The sequence below is a fragment of the Magnolia sinica genome, chromosome 10 (assembly GCF_029962835.1).
Source record: "Magnolia sinica isolate HGM2019 chromosome 10, MsV1, whole genome shotgun sequence".
In the NCBI taxonomy this organism is placed as follows: Eukaryota; Viridiplantae; Streptophyta; class Magnoliopsida; order Magnoliales; family Magnoliaceae; genus Magnolia; species Magnolia sinica.
This window is the reverse complement of record NC_080582.1, coordinates 18066898-18084289: the sequence shown is the minus strand read 5'-3', so window position 1 is coordinate 18084289 and position 17392 is coordinate 18066898. Positions and strand designations below refer to the sequence as shown.

The 17392-nt window shown below is 42.7% G+C and overlaps 1 protein-coding gene across 1 annotated transcript; it reads right to left on the bottom strand.

Annotated features, from left to right (window-relative positions):
- Window positions 1-5712: 5712 nt before the first annotated feature.
- LOC131217409 (uncharacterized) lies at window positions 5713-6245 on the bottom strand. The gene is made up of 3 exons (XM_058212329.1): window positions 6195-6245; window positions 6004-6094; window positions 5713-5879 (listed from the first exon to the last, which is right to left on the bottom strand). Exons 1-3 carry the CDS (start codon window positions 6243-6245, stop codon window positions 5716-5718), a joined length of 306 nt encoding a protein of 101 aa, XP_058068312.1. The 3' UTR covers window positions 5713-5715.
- Between the last annotated feature and the right edge of the window lie 11147 nt (window positions 6246-17392).

The window sequence follows — 17392 nt, the reverse complement described above, 5'->3', positions numbered from 1 at the left end:
TATTGTACCCTTTTTCCGTTAGGTTAGCTCATTTGTATGATATCTTTTCTTGACATTTGTTTTAGGCCTTTTTTTTTTGTTTTTTTTTTTTGTTTTTTTTTTTTTGTTAGCTCGTTAGTACACCCACTGTCAGTTCACACTTAACTGTTAGCCACCCCTACTGGTAATCGATACCAAGACCTCTGAAATGAAATGAGGTATCTTTCACTCAGCCTACCACCTGAGCTATGGATTTGGGTGTTCATACACCTAATAGGCAGTTTAAATCAATTGATTAGACTGTCCAAGTGAACTGATGAAATTAGGTGCACCATTACTTATAGTGCTCATAGCATTGGAGTATCTCTTTCTCTTTTTCTTTTTTTTTCTTCTTTTTTTTTTTTTTAAAAAAAATTATGTTGTTTCTTATATTTTAAGTCACTTCTATTATTTATTTATTTTTAATATTTTGTTTCTTATATTTCATGTCACCGCCTCTTGACTGGACCATCTAAAACCTAGATGGGTTCACCAGCGTGTACATGGGAGGAAGATGGGTCACCACTATTTTTTAAATGATGATATTTATGGTGGTGCCATTAATTAGGTGGTTAAGATATCCCCGTCTATGATGTGCCTGAGAAAAAAAATTCATTGTGCACTGGTAATATTTAATGAAGTATTATAAAATGCTCTGAATGATTACCTTATAAGTTTTCCTTTTTTGTCTAGATGGGTCCCAGATTGAAGGTTCAATGATCCAAACCACTAAATATTATATCACCACTGTAGGTGGTCCATGCACCAAACATTTTCCAAACAGAACAATCCCAACCATGCAAGAAGTGGCCAACTAATAGACGGTTTAGTGACATCTGTAGATAGGATCACCAAATCCAGGAGATTTTTTTATAAATGGGACATGCAATGTTGGCCCATTTTATCAATGTTTAGATAACTGAATCGTGGTCCTCACCAAAGAAAATCTAAATGGTAGGGCATGCGCTGAAAATGCAAATAGTGCAGGACCACACCTTTTGGATCAGGAAGGTACCAGCAAGCGGTGTACGTGGCACGTATGAATGCCAGTTTCTTGCGGGCGACGATTTAGTTGGTGCGTGGCCCAAAATTCAAACTGAGCTGATTTTCTTGACCAGTTGACTTTTGCTATTAAACTTTGATAGTTGACTTTTTCCTTTTTCTTTTTAATCATTTACAAGTTAGATAATATGGGTGGACTATGAGCTAGTCAAATATTTGTAGAACATCCATTGTTTTCATACATCTGTGGGCTGTGATGCATACCTTCTTGGCCTAATTTAGAAAAAAAAAAAAGAAGCATGGCCCATAAATCCGGCTCAAGCCTCCTAATCCAAGGTGTGTAAGCTGTCCATTACAGTCCATTGCAACCACATTAGGCTGCAGCATGGCTTCAGGTCAACCAGAACCTGACTGACCCAACCGACCCAAGCTTGGGTCGGTCAGGTTCCTTGGCTTAGCTTAGGATTGGAAAACTCCAAACTGATTTGAAATTGGGTTGGTTTGAGTTTAGTAAATTAAGGTTGGGTTAGGCTGGGTTGGGTCAGTTTAAGGTTGATTACAGAGGAATTCCAGTTGGGCACTGCACCACAGGTTTGGAATTTGGGTTGGGTCCTCTCGATGTTCAATCAGGCTCAGGTTGACCCTCTCAATCGGACAAACCTGCCCAAGTTGCATCTCCACATGCGCAGCTAGACTGATGAATTGACTGGCCTGATTGCTAGGCCTGGTAACAAACAACCTGAGCCATTCCTAACACAGCTTGGATATATATATGCAGCCAGCAAATCTCTTGATTCTTAACGTAGGGATGAACATGATGAGGTCGATTACTGTCTTCCTCAAAGATAAGTACTTCGAATTTATGAAGCTTCTCTAGACTCCTCGTAGCGACTTCTCAAATCCACTAGGCGAAAGTAAGAAATTAGAAATAGTATTCACAAAAATTCGTAAATTGATTAATTAATGAAATAAACAAGTGTACAACCCTTTAAATAGGGATACCAAGCTTTATAAGAAGTTTCAGAATTAAACTACAATTAAAACTCCCTAAAATTCATAACTTACTATGAATAGTAAATTTATAACTCCTAAAGCCCAACATGAAAAGTTACCATCAAACCAAAATTTACTAAAAAGAGTAAAAACGGAAATAAACATAGAATTTGACTATCAATCTAATGGAATCTCACAAATTTGGCATGGAAAACCCAGCATAGTCAGGTTGGTTGGCTAAAGTAGCTTTTCCTACCCCAAAATCATATATGGTACGATGAGTAACTCATTCCAGTTTGCAAGATATACCTGTTTTAAGATTACGGCGCTCTTGATGACTTCCGCCTTCGAATGGGAATTCTTTGGTCCATCGTGGACATGAAAGTGTTCGTGACTTGCTCTACATCAGTTCAATTAATGTAGGGATGCTAGGATGAATGTGATGAGGTCGATCACCGTCTTCCTCAAGGATAACTACTCCAAATCCACGTTGCTTATCTGGACTACTTACAGAGATGCCTCGAATCTACAAGGAAAAAGCAAGAAAATATAAATAGCATTTATGAAAATTCGTAAATTAATTGATTGATGAAATAAACGAGTTTACAACCCTTTAAATAGGAATATCCTGTGTGGCTTAACCACATTATTATCCTAATTTTTCTAAACACTTTTTACGTTGGACACAACTCCTAAAGCCCAACGGATGAAAGGTTACAATCAAATCAAAACTTACTAAAAATAGTAAAAACGGAAATAAACATGGAATTCAATTATTGATTTGATAGAATCTCACAAATTTGGCATGGGAAACCCAGCATAGCTAGATTGGTTGGCTAAAGTAGCTCATCCTATCCCAAAATCACATATGGTATGCTGAGTAACTCATTCCGGTTTACAAAGTATGTCTGTTTTAAGGTTCTGACGGTCTTGATGACTTTTGCCTCTGATCGGGCCTTCTCTAGTCCATCGTGGACATGAAAGTGTCTCCGACCCGCTCTACATCAATTCTCTCTTTTTTCCGGTTTTCTCCATCAGATTATTATTATTATTATTACTATTATTGTTATTATTATTTTGTTGTTATATTTACACAAGTCCGAAGACTCGGTTATAGAATGGACCAACTCTATTGCCCTTTGCCCTGAGAGTCCGAAGTAACGTACGAGACAAAGCTTAGAGGAGAGACTTGGCTCGGATTGTAGGAAATGAATCCCGATCGAGACCTTAAGAGTCAGGAGCTATAGGTAAAGTAAGACACATATGAAGTTGGCTCGGTTAACGAGGTAGCAATGTCTAAAAGGGCCTATTGATGCCCTAAAGCTAAAAGCAACCTGACCGACCATAAAACCGACTCATACAAGGTCGATTAAGTGTCAGTTATCAGATTAAGGAAGAATGATGGCCATAAGCCGATCCTGTTTCGTCCGACAGGAAGCAAAAAGCTTTATCCTTGTAGCAGTACCGAGACTCATGCATTGCTTGAGTCGGTCAAGACCAAGCCGAGTAAGGAAGAAACGATGTAAGTTTAAATACCATTCCAAAAATCATGGGAAAGGATTCTCGATCCCGAAGATCTCGGAATCGGGCAGAATCCGTAAATAGATTACGGCTAAATCAAATCTCCTAGAAATCGGGGAGAGAATCCCCATACGACGGGATCCTCCCTCTCCTATAAATAAGAGACACTTCAAGAGTGAAAGGTACGCAAAAACTCTCTCTCAAACACCCTCAATACTATAAGACCCGATTCCTAGCCTAACTTTGGCATCGGAGGGTCCCTTGCCTTAGCCAAGGTTTCCTTTATCTTTTTCCTGTGTAGGTACTCGAAGGTCTAAAGGGGGTGGACCAGATTTTTACCTCAACAATTATTATTATTATTATTATTATTATTATTTTGTAAATGTTTGATGGGCCTCAAGAGGCAGTATTTTTATGGTTCTTGTTTGGTGGGATTGCAATAGGTCGACTTTCATTTGTAAAATTGTAGGTGTGCAAAATTGTAGGGGTGCACACGGGTAGGTTTAGTTTAGTTTTAGGGTGAAATCGGAACCGAACCGTTCCTAACGGTTCTAGGATATTCAGAACCGGAACTGGACTGTTAGCAACATAGAACCAAATCAAAGCCATTCCTAGGCAACCCCCGGAGGAGCTGACTCCAATGACCGGTCCTTGGTCCTTCACGCAGTGGGGAATCGATATTATCGAACCACTACCCATAGCAAAAGGACATCAAATTCTCTGTCGTAGCAGTGGACTACTTCATAAAGTCGGCCGAGGCTGAGCCACTGGTAAAAATAACCGAGCAGAAGATCACAGACTTTGTATGGAAGAACATTGTCTGCCGGTTCGAGATACCCCGGACCATTGTTACCGACAATGGGAAGCAGTTCAACAATAGTAGATTTCGTGAGATATGCAATAATCTCGAAATCAGAAATGTATACGCATCACCCCATCATCCTCAGACGAACAGACAAGTTGAGGCGGTCAATAAGATCATCAAACGGTATCTCCGGACTAAGCTTGACCGAGCCAAAGGAGCATGGGCTGAAGAACTCCCAAAGATATTGTGGGCCTACCGAACCATGGTTCGAACCACTACAGGAGAAACCCCTTTCTCCCTCGCTTATGGCTCGAAAGTCGTTACCCCGGTCAAGATCGGGCTACCCTTAGCCCGAATCAGTTCGTTCAACGAAGAGGATAATGGAGAACTCTTGGCCCTCGGACTTGACCTTGTGGACGAACAGAGAGAAAGATCTCGATTATGAACTATGGCTCGACAGCAACAAGTAACTCGGTTTTATAATGCCCAAGTCAAGGTCAGGCGATTTCGAGTCGGGGACATGGTTCTCTGAAAAATGTTCCTCAACACCAAGGAAGTTGGTGCGGGCACACTGGGACCCAACTGGGAAGGACCCTATGTCATCTCAAGCACTATCCATCTCACCACACTACAAGAAAAGGGGGCTTTAGCCTCGGTTCAAAATTGAGGCTAAAAGGGTCTAAAATCGAGGCTAAAGCCTTTAGCCTCAGTTTTGCCTCAGTTATCCAAACCGAGGTTGAAACCTCCGTGGCTAAAGGCTTTAGCCTCAGTTTTAGCAACCGAGGCTAAAATGACTTCTATAGCCTCTGTTCTTCAAGTGAGGCTAAAAAAACCTTTTTAGCTTCAATTTTCTCAAAATGAGGCTAAATTTTGATTTAGCCTCACTTGTTTCCAATTGAGACTAAATCTAAATTTTAGCCTCGGTTGCCTCCAATTGAAGCTAAATCTATTTTTAACCTCGGTTCTCAACAACCGAGGCTAAAGCCTTTAGCCACGGGAATTTCAGCCTTAGTTCTCAACAACCGAGGCTAAATCCAAGCCTTGGTTACAAATTGAGGCTAAAAAATATTTAATTTTTTTAAATATTTATTTAAACTACTAATCCATTCATTCAATCCACTCATGAAACAATCAATCATGAAAGCCATAATACCAACAAAATAGTTAACAACTCAATCAAACAATCAATCTCACATGTTTACTATTTAAAGTTTTCAAAACAAACTCAATCAAACTATTACACAACATTAGGTTCCACAAATAATACAAAGTCACAACGCAAGATTTAGGTATGACTTTTGCTTGGCTGATGAACAACTACAGCTTGTTTGGTTGTCTGAAAGCATCTGCAAAGAAGAACTCACCATTAGTAAGCATCATACCTTCTTCACATTATTAGGTTCTGATGCTTCCTTCAGTACCTTTTGCACACAAAGAAGCTGAAGAACATAGCTTTCGAGCATCACCTGGTAAGATGGGTCACCACTGGCATGCCCCTCGCTCCCAATTTTAGTGTTAACAGCTCTAGAAGGTTCTTTCTCTGCATTTAAATGTCAAAGAAAACAAAGTTACCAAATGAAGTCTAAGATAGACTTGTTCGACACATGTACAAGCACATGGATATCCAAGCAAAAACATATGAGAGCAAAAGAAACAAAGTAAACCTTCATTGCCACTTTGCAATAAAACAGGAACATCAGCATCATTGTTATATCTGTCAAAAATGGTACAGATCTTCAGCAGGGGAAAAAAGTTCTTCAATCCAATGGTCAGAGTTACTTGATGCTAGCAGAATATATCAACCTGTATGCATGCACACAAACACTTTACATTTGGCACAAGTATGCAGTGTTACCTGGACATGACACGTGTTCCAAGTGTCAAAGTGTCTTGAAACATCCAACATGGGGAACTCCTAAAATCCAGGCACAGGAACACTCGGTACATAATTTATTTATTTTTTAATAAATAACTCGAAAAAAGAAACAAAAAATAAAAGGAAAATTGACAAGAACATTCATATTGTCTAATAAAAAACAATTAGTAATGGGGTAGACTTACAAAAAGAAAGATCCAAAATCATGCCATAATCATCTCAGTATATAGATGTTTGCATGAATGCTACTATCAAATGAGGTTGAATATATAGATATTACACTCATCTATAACAGGAAAGGAAAGATATTACAATCATCTATACAAGGTAGGAAGATATACAAGGTAGTATGTGAGCTGTCTAACATCCCCCTCAAACTAATGCTGGTCATCGACAAGTAATAGTTTGCCAACAAGAAAAGAGTGACGTGCAGATGTGAGGGACTTGGTGAGAATGTCAGCAATCTGATCATGGGATACCACATGTGGAAGAGAAATGAGCCCAGACTGAAATTTCTCGCGGATAAAATGACAGTCAACTTCTATATGCTTCGTCCGTTCATGAAAAACCGGGTTAGAGGCAATCTGAATTGCACTGAGATTATCGACATGGAGTGGAGTAGGATTCTGTAGACGAATGCCCAAGTCTGAAAGAAGTCCACGTAACCAGACGAGCTCACTACACGCAGCTGACATCGCCCGATACTCGCCTGTACTCGATTTGGAAACGTGGCTCGCTTCTTACACTTCCAAGAGATGAGAGAAGTTCCAAGAAAATGTCAGCCCGTGGTAGATCTTCGTGTGAGAGCGCATCCAGCCCAATCAGCATCCGAATAAGCACGAAGTTCCAGAGTTGCCGTGGAGGAGAAGAACAGAGATCGATCTAGAGTTCCACGAAGGTACCGTAGGATGCGCAACACTGCCGTCATATGAAGAGTCCGAGGGGCAGAAACAAACTGACTGACGACTTGGACAGCGTAGGCAATATCAGGGCGAGTCATAGTTAAGTAAACCAGACTCCCAACTAAACGGCGGTATGAGTCGGGTTGTGCAAATAGATCACCATTGTCACGGCCATAGTGAACGTTAAGTTCTAAGGGAGTCTGAACTGTCTTCTGATCCTTCAATGATGCCAAGGCGAGAAGATCCTTTGTATATTTACGCTGGCTGACCAGGATCCACAGTTGGAACGTGAAAATTTAAGTCCAAGAAAGTATGTTAGATGGCTGAGGTCTTTCATCTTTAAAGATGATTGCAGAACTTCCTTTAAAGTCAAAATGCCAGTAGCATCGCTACCAGTCAGAAGGAGGTCATCAACATAGACCAGAACAATGACAATTCCATGAGCAGTAGTGCGCAAAAATAAGGATGGGTCATGACCACTTTGAGTAAAGTCAGCACCTGTAACAACATCGTAAAAGCGTTGGAACCATGCCCGAGGTGCCTGTTTGAGGTTGTACAGGGCTTTCTTTAGGTGACATACCTTATTGTCAGGGATTAAAGAGCCACGGGGATGTTTTAAATATACGGTTTCTTGGAGGTCTTCATGAAGAAATGCATTTTTCACATCCATCTGAGCGAGTGGCCATGAGCGAACAGAAGATATAGCCAGAAGAGTACGAACAGTTTTCATCTTGGCCACGGGAGCAAAAGTCTCATCATAATCAATTCCGTATTCCTGTTTGTATCCTTGAGCGACAAGCCGAGCCTTATATCGATCCAATGATCCATCAGACTTGCTTGACAGAATAAATCCATCTGCTACCAATCAGTTGGCTAGTTGAGTGACAATGTCCCACGTATGATTATCATCCAATGCCGCAAGTTATTCTCCCATAGCCTTCTTCCAACAATCAAGAGTGGCTGCCTGAGAGTATGAAGTTGGAATAGAAACAGTATCCAGAGTAGCATTCATGGCAGACATAGAGCATATCAAGCGATCAGGCGCTCTATGTTCACGAGCGGAACGTCGTATTGAGGTAGGTTCGGGATCTGCAACAGGTACAGTAGATTCGGGTTGAGTAATAGGTGGTGGATCTGTACGTGGTCGACGTGAGTAAACCTGCAACGGACGAGGGAGAGTTCTTGAGGCAACCGGAATTTCTGGAAAGGCGGTTAAACCAGGAGGGTTTGGAGTGTGCGGAGGAGGAGGAGATGAATGAAAAGCAATGTGTTCAAGAAAGACAACATTTCGTGAAACCCGAACACGACGAGAAACCGGATCATAACACCGAAAACCCTTCTGAGTTTCCCCAAATCCCAAGTACATACATTTGATTGATTTTGGAGATAGTTTGTGACGTTCACGTGAAGCCAGGTGAACATAACAGATACAACCAAAAATACGAAATGTGGAATATGCAGGAGGTAAGCCGGTGAGAGCAAAGTAGGGAGATTTACTGTTCAGAACCTTGGTTGGCATCGGTTAATCAAGTAGACAGAATGTAACATTGCTTCCGCCCAGAAAGAACGAGGAACACTCATAGCTGTCATCAGGTATTGGCAGTTTCAATAATATGACGATTTTTTCGTTCAGCCACCCCGTTCTGGAGTATCAGAACAGGTGGTCCGATGAATAATCCCATGACCTTGAAGAAATGTACGAAAATCTGTTGAGAGATATTCCCCCCCTGAGTCAGAACGGAGAGTTTGAACTGGAACCCGAAATTGAGTCTTTACCATAGAGTGAAAGGACTTGAATTTTTCAAAAACCTGTGACTTCGAATGCAGAAAGTAAATCCAAGTGTAACGTGTGAAATCATCAATGAATATAACATAGTATCGTAACCCAGAGAGAGACATTATTGGTGAAGGTCCCCAGACATCCGTATGCACAAGTTCAAACATAGAAGATGATTTTGTAGTACTTAGGGAGAATGGAACACACTTACTTTTTGAAAGACAACATGAAGAACAAGAATAATCCAAATCATTGTTATTAAGAGAAATATTCCCTAACATGCCAGACGAAATTAACTGAAGTAACCGATCAGAATGTGGATGACCCAGGCGAAAGTGCCACAATTTCCACAATTTATTTGCCGAATAAATATCTGATGAAGATGGAGAAAAGAAACAACGAGCCGGAGTGACAGATGGATCAAAATCCAGCACGTACAGACGACCATGCCGCCTACCCCTCCCAAGCACCTTCCCCGTTGCCAGATCCTGCACAAAACAACAATTGGGAAGAAAAATGACTAAGCAGTTATTGGATGTGAGTTGACCAACTGAAATTAAATTGGAGGAGAGGTTAGGGACATGAAACACATCACGAAGGGTGAACTGGCGATGAGCAGAAGGAGAGAAAGTCAATGATCCAACAGACTGAATAGGTAGTCTAGTGCCATCCGCAGTAGAAATAGCCTGATTGCCGGTGTAGGGACGAATGTTACGAAGATGGGATACAGCACTGGTCATATGATTGGAAGCACCCGAATCGAAGAACCATGTAGAAGATGGGGATATACCTGACATCCCGGCCGTAGAAAGGGCCTGAACGATTTGTTGGAGCATCGCAGGAGTTAAAGGTGATGAAAGACCTTCGGGATTCGACGGAACAGAACGGACTAGGATACGGGTCTTACAGCAGCAGTAGCAGAAAGAGCACGACCATGGCCACGACCACGACTTCCACGTCCACGCCCGAACGAAGATGCATTGGCACGTGTACGGCAGTCCTGAATACCATGACCAGTCCGTCGACAATAAGCGCACCATTCTTTGCATTGAGGGACAACATGACCCACCTTGTTGCACCCGCGACAAGTCAAAGGAGAGGAACCAGAACCACGTGTTGGTGGAGTGGTGGACACAGCAAGCACCATATCAGATGAGCCCGGAGTTGAGGAAGGAAGAGAGAGAACTTTCAGACGTTGTTCCTCAGCCAATAAATCATTAATAACTGAATTCAGTGAAGGAGTAGGGCTACGGTTCAAGAGAGCAGCCCGACAATGCTCAAATTCCGGACGTAGCTTCATAAGGAATTGACGAACTTGCGTACTCTCGCGCATAGATTGGAATATTTTAAAGTCATGAGGAAATGGTGGATCCATCATAGCCATCTCTGTCCAAATTGTGACAATTTTGGAGTAAAATAATTGAATACTGTCGTTACCCTGAGTAAGGTTAACGAGATCCTGTTCCAGGCGGTATAACCGGGCCGCATTACTCTGTTGATAAATCGTCTGGAGATGTTCCCACATTGCCTTAGCAGTGCGATGAGGTGTAAGACCAACAGCAATGGACCGATCGACGGAATCAAAAATCCAGGTAATAATCCTTCCATTGTTCATTTCCCAATCAGCTAATTTGTCGGCATCTGTGGAAGTGGGGAGAGGAACGGATCCATCAATTAGTCCCCACAAACCACGACCCTTGAGAAAGTTCTGAAAATGGATGGCCCACAGAGAGTAGTTGGTACCATCAAAACTACAACGTGGGGCCTCTGTACGTGATGAGTTCTTGTCCATTGATCTGAAGTAATGTAAAGCAGACAAGAAGTTGCAGCAGAAGAAGGTCGTAGAAGTACCGTACAGCAGGAGATACCCAAGGAATTGCAGTTTCTGGATCTGGCAAAGGAACTCTGGATCTGGATCTGGATCTGGATCTGGAAAAGCAATCAGCAACCTTGATCGGGATCTGGAAAAGCAACTCTGGATCTGGATCTGCGTCGAATCTGGAGCAGGGGCGTCAGATCTTGATCTGGAACAGGAAAACCGAGCAGGGACGTTGGATCTGGAGCAGGTGCGCTAGATCTGGAGCAGGGGCGCAGGATCTGGAGCAGGCTGGAGCAGGCTGGAGCCGGAAAACCATGCAGGGGCAGCAGGGGGTGGATCGGATCTGGATCTGGAGCAGGCTGGAGCAGCAGGGAGGCCGGACGCAGCAGGGGGCAGGGAGCAGGGAGGCCGGATCTTGCAGCAGGGGGTGACCGGATGCAGCAGGGACGCTGGACGCAGCAGGGGGTGGCCGGACGCAGCAGGGAGGCCGGATCTGGCAGCAGGGGGTGGCCGGACGCAGCAGGGAGGCCGGATCTGGCAGCAGGGGGTGGCCAGACGCAGCAGGGAGGCCGGACGCAGCAGGGACGCAGCAGGGAGTGGCCGGATTTGGATCAGTATGGCTCTGATACCATGAAAACAGTGAATCCAAAAAGGTTTTTTCTATGTATTTGAGACAACCCAATGGGGTTGAATATATAGATATTACACTCATCTATAACAGGAAAGGAAAGATATTACAATCATCTATACAAGGTAAGAAGATATACAAGGTAGTATGTGAGCTGTCTAACATCCCTCATCTCAGTATATAGATGTTTGCATGAATGCTACTATCAACATCACCTGTTCTCTTAAAAGACCAAAGAGACCAAGCAAAAGAAGAACAATGCAAAAAAGAAAAAGAGTTGTGATTTTGTTTATGTGAGTTATAGTAGCTAAAATTTATTTACTTTAAATATCGAAAACCTAGAGCATAAAAGGGAGACCTCATGAAGAGTCTCTTTCATGCCAAGAGACTAGAAGCAAGCTGAGGGCAAGGTGTGAAAATCTGCAGCTTGAAAAAAGAAATAACATAACAGAAAATTGAAATGAAAAGAGACCTTCATTGAGAATGTTCGAACACCTTAAACTGCCTAACATGTAACACATTCCAGTGCCATAACTAGCATAAGTGATACATCCAAGCCATCCATCAACTATGGGTGCCACCGAAATTCCAAACTGTCCCCAATCACATGTGACCACACATGTGATCATAGGGGTCTTATAGAGCATAAGATCATGGACCCTAAGTTTGCTAATAACATTAGCAAACTACCCTGCATATGAGAATACCATGCATAAAAGGTCCATGTGCATGGTACGGTTGGTGTTCTAGTCATAATTGGAGTCTTTTGGTTATTTTAATTTCCATTCTAATCCTACATTTCTAGAAGAATTGTACATTTCCAGAAGAATATGCCTTATCCATAAGTTTTAGATATCACTAGGAGTCCAGAGATAATTGTCATTTCTAATTTGATGCAGTTGGAAGTCCATTGGGTTTCTTGTATGCAAAAATGTCTATATCTATATAAAGGATAAAGGGTCTTATGTAAGGACTGATTTTTCATATCTTTCTGGGAAAATAAAAGAAATTATAAGTTTCCTTTTTTGTAGAAGAGAGGGGTGTGTGAATACTAGTCGCGACTAGTAGGTTGCTGGGAATCCTCCCACAACCATTTACCGTTACATTCTCTACTTCTTTCTTGGAGTCTTTCTGGTGGTCTTTATGCTGCAGATCTGGTAAACACTTTAAACTTCGCTGCAGTTAGTTTTCTTCTTGATTCTACTTGCATTAACAATTTGCCAGAACACATTTTACCATGTCATATCATGTCGAGGAGACCCAAGTGTCGGCACGGGGAAAAAACAAAAATTAGAAAGTATGTAGTTAACACTGTATGTAACTTAATCCAAACTTTCAAAATTATGGACCCAACCGAAGATGGGCCACAACCCAAAATTCACACTGAATGGATATTCCCAACTGTCTGATGGTGATTATTAAATGGACAGTTAAATGGGAAAAAAATAGTTGATCAGCAGCTACTCCCATAAACAGAGTAAAAACAGAAAATATCAGATTCTCACCCTGCACAAAAAGAAAAGAAAATATCAGATTCTTACCCTACACAAAAAGATGAGACCTAGATATGTGGAGCCACAAGAAACTATGTAAAGAACAAAACAGTGAAATTCAAGTAAGCTAACATGTTCAAGGTTTGCAAGATCTGGAAATCTGCCTCACGAAAGTGGGAAAAAAAAGAAGAAGAGAGAAGCTAAAATATAGTGAGAATCAGCAAACAAAATGCAGAGGAGCTAAAAGACCCTGGTTACAAGTTCCAAAACCCAATTTCAGGTTCAAGATGATGACACTGAACCATGCACCAAAAAAATCTACACGTAAGAGATGATTGTCTATAAAGATGAATTGGATCCAGGGACTCTCACTTCTTGCCAAGGAACTGCCCCATACAAGCTTCCCATTGGCCGCATTTGTGCAGTTAAATAATGATGGAAAACTGGACAAAAAAAATATTCACTAGTATTAAAGAAAGCATCAAACGACCTTGCTTTTGTCAGATAAATAATGTTGGCCAGTCTCTAAAGTTGTTGCCATCGGATATACTCCAACGGTCACGACCATTATAACAGTCATCCCGTCGTAAATTGCCAGAAAACCATGAAAAATCAATTTCATCTGTAGGCACCTCATCCATAACTTCAGCTGACAAACAATACTATGATTAGAAGATCATTGGATTGTAGAAATGAGGATCTCATGTCAAATGGACTGAATAGAAAGGCTCTAGAGTAAATATAACCAACCTGCCTACTCGACAACACTCTCAAGCCTAATTGTGTGTGCCTGCGATATGAATGAAATCTACATTCAGACAACGAAAAAGTCCAAGCAATGTGAGAGAGGCAAAACGCAAACCTCTTGTTCAGGCCCGACAATTTGAAACTCTCCATCCATCATTAAGTTTTTATTGGCAACATTTATTTCATCCACAGATGGGCTAGGCAGAACTGTAGGCTCCAAAAGTTGAGTCTTTCAACTGAGTCGTCTCCAGTACTTTTGGGCAAGTGTGTCATGGCACAATTTCTGTAAAGTGTTGTGTCCTTATTACATGGTCAATAAATTGATAAATGGGAATTTAAATGTCTTGTGTATATTCTACTAATCATTCAATATTATAATTGCATAGCAATTGACCCTTCATGACCCTATTTTGCTTGCTTGCCCTTTCCATTGCTCATCTAATGGTTGAGATAGGGGTTAGTTGTACTAGGTCGGACTCCATTGTCACACAAGCATCCTCAATGTGAACCACTGTTATAGCCAGTTTTTAAGGGCCTGGTATTAAGAGGAAGGTCGATGTCTAGTGGGCAGATGATTGTAAAACATTTGCCAATATACCTTTAAAAGCCAACATCTAATGGTTGGGAGAAGGCTTAGACGATGAAAGTGACAATTTTGAGGTGATGAATTGCATTTGTAGGTGGAAAACAGATCTATCAGCAAGAATCGGATCAAAATCCAACGAAATCTCTCAGAATCGAGAGACATGGATTCATATTAAAATAGATTAAGCACTAAAAATTGAGACAAATAAAAGAGTATATTCGCTTATCAGTGCGTTTGTTACATTAAGATACGTCTAGTTGTCCAATTGTGGCATTACATTGATAAAGTAAAAGGCTTAAAAGCAAAAGGAAAGGTCGGTCGTGACGCGCAAACATCTTCCTTGGCCGTTGATACTCTCGAGCCAGCCTAGGAGCTCGGTCTGTTTGGAGAGCTGGTGTGAGTGCCAAAAATGGAGCTGATGATGGTACCAAAAGAAGTGGTTCAGACTCAGCTACTACCACTGGGAGCAACCTCAGGAGCTGCCTCGGCCTCAACCTCGACACCAGCCGCAGCATAAGCAGATTCGGCGGCCTCGGCCTCTATGCCTTCAGGACCAGAAACATCATCATCGAATCCTGACAGATCAAGGTTGAGAAAAGATTGCTTCACCAGTTGGATGCAAGTTGTGTATCCACTCTGATACAAGCGATCCCTCTCTTCCTCAAACTCTTGGGATTCAAGAAAGGCCTACACAGCTCGATCCTTGGCCTCCTTGGCCTCCGTAGTCTCGTCGATGGCTTTTCAAATGGTTGCCTCAGTTTCACCCTTGGTCTGAGCCAACTTACCTGCGCAAGAGGCATGAGCTTGACGGATTCGCCGACTCTCTTCTTAAGCCTCTGTCAGTAGCGAAGTCATGAGAGCACACTTGGCTTTAGCGTCAGCAATGGCCTTCTTGGCGAGTCTCAATTCGTTTGACAGAATTCCAGCCCGAGTCAAGGAAGCCTCGACTTTGGCTCCCGCCTCAGCTGCCTACTTTTGAGCGGCAATCAAATCCGAGCAAGCCTTAACCAAACAAGGAGCCAATTGCATAAGGACAACGTGAGGTTAGACTAAGTCACCAATAGAAGAAATCACAAAAAAGGGGAGTGCCGACGTTACCTCAAGAAGTATCTTCGCCGCATGACCAAGGGTTTGCAGCGAAGAAGCATTGTAGAGACTAGCGAAGTCTCTCTCGCTCCCATGAGCGATGGCCCAAGGGATCATCCCCGATACCACCTGTTGGAACAGCGAAGGCTCCTGCTGAGTCATCCCTCCTCCTGAAATCTCCACTCTCTGCTCCTCTCTTACTTCCGAGACCTGCTCTGTGATGGGCCTCGGCTCAGAAGCAACTTGAGACTCGGCAGGAGCCACTACTATCTCTTCCGCCCTCTTCAGGGTCAGAAAGCACGATGACGGTCGGGACAATCGGAGCAGGGGCAACCGGGGCAGACAACTCCTTAGCCTTCGAAGCTGGCTTTGCCTTCTTTGAAGGACGAGGCTCTGACAAAAGAACCGAGCTCGGAGGAGCCTTCATCTTTGACGCCGGTTTAAGGAATGGTCGAGCTTCAACCATCTCTTTATCAAATAAGGTGAAAAGTTAGATAGAATCTAATAAAAACAAGTCAGAATAAATCGAGGATACCTGTCACGGAAGAGTCTAAGCCTGAGAGAAGGAGATGCTCCGGTTGAAGAAGAATCTTCCAAGACCGATCTTCCGGACTTAGTCCCCTCAAATCCTTGATCCGAGCTAGAGCACCAGCTCCTAGCTTCGACCTTCTCTTGAGGATATCTACAAAACGCATTCAATCAGACTTGGGAATGTCAAAATAAAAAAAGATATGAAAAAAGGAAATGCCGAGTTACCTACTTCAGAAAATGCCCGGGGAATACGAGATTCGATGAGCCCAGGCTCGGCAGTTTCCCAGTGACCGCATGTCCAGAACCACCTCTCTCTCCAGTGTTTGTTGGAGGTAGGAGGGTCGGTTATCAAAGGACCGCCCTTGTTCCGCCAAGCGCACAAGAAGTACCAGCCAGGTTGTTGAGGGTTTGGCCGTATTTGGTACAGATAAAGGAACTCGTCCATAGTCAGTGGGGGTTGCTCTGTCTCGGCCCACAACACTGAACATCCGAACAAGTTCCTCCACCCGTTCGGCACTATCTGCCCAGGAGCGATTCAGAGTCAGGACAGAAAATCTCGAGTAACGGGTTGGAGGGGCAGACGTAAGCCACATTGCATTGCGACTTGAAAAATTGTGACCATCCCAGCAGGAGGATGGTCAGGCAATTCACTTGGAAGGGGAAGACGAATAATAACCAAGTCGGGGACATGATACCCGACTCGGATCCTGTCTAAATCTGCCTCAGTCAAAACTAATGGGATTGGACCCTTTTGATCATCTCCAATGAGTAATATTGAATTCACTCGGTCAACTGGGCAAGGCGGGCAATTATGTCCAGGGTAGACAGATTCATGGTTTCTTCTAAGTAGATAGAGATTTTCCCTAATTCAACAACAAAACTGGTTTATGATCATTGACCATACTTGTTGGAGATAGAGGAGGAGAATTGGGGCTTGAGGCCGTTTAGGTTTGAGCGAATCCAATGCTGAATGATATTTTTTGTAATGTTATTCAAGCATGACATTGGAAATGATCGAAGAACGTGAAACCCATATATATAAATGTTCACTATTGTTGGGGAAAAAACACCAAGTCTGGAGACCCGGTTATGGAATGGACCAACTCTATTGGCACCGCCCGAGAGTCCAAGGCAACGTGTTGGACCAAGACGAGACAAAGCCTAGAGGAGAGACTTAGCTCGGATTCTTGGGAAACGAACTCGACCGAGACCTTAAGAGTCAAGAGCCATAGGCAAAGTAAGACAAATAAAGTTGGCTCAGTTAATGAGGTAGCAATGTCTAAAGAAGCCGATTGAGGCCCTAAAGCTAAAAGCAACCTGACCGACCATAAAACCGACCCATACAAGGCCGGTTACAGTGTCGGTTATCAGATTGAGGAGGAACGTCGGCCATAAGCCGATCCTGTTCCGTCTGACAGGAGGCGGAAAGCTTTATCCTTGCACCCAGCCGAGACTTGTCTGTTACTTGAGTCGGTTAAGGTCGAGCCGAGCGATGAAGAAACGGTATGAGCTTAAATACCGTTCAGAAAATCTTGTGAAAGGATTCTCGATCCCGAGGATCTCGGGATCGGGAAACATCCGTAAGAAGGTTACGGCTAAATAAAATCT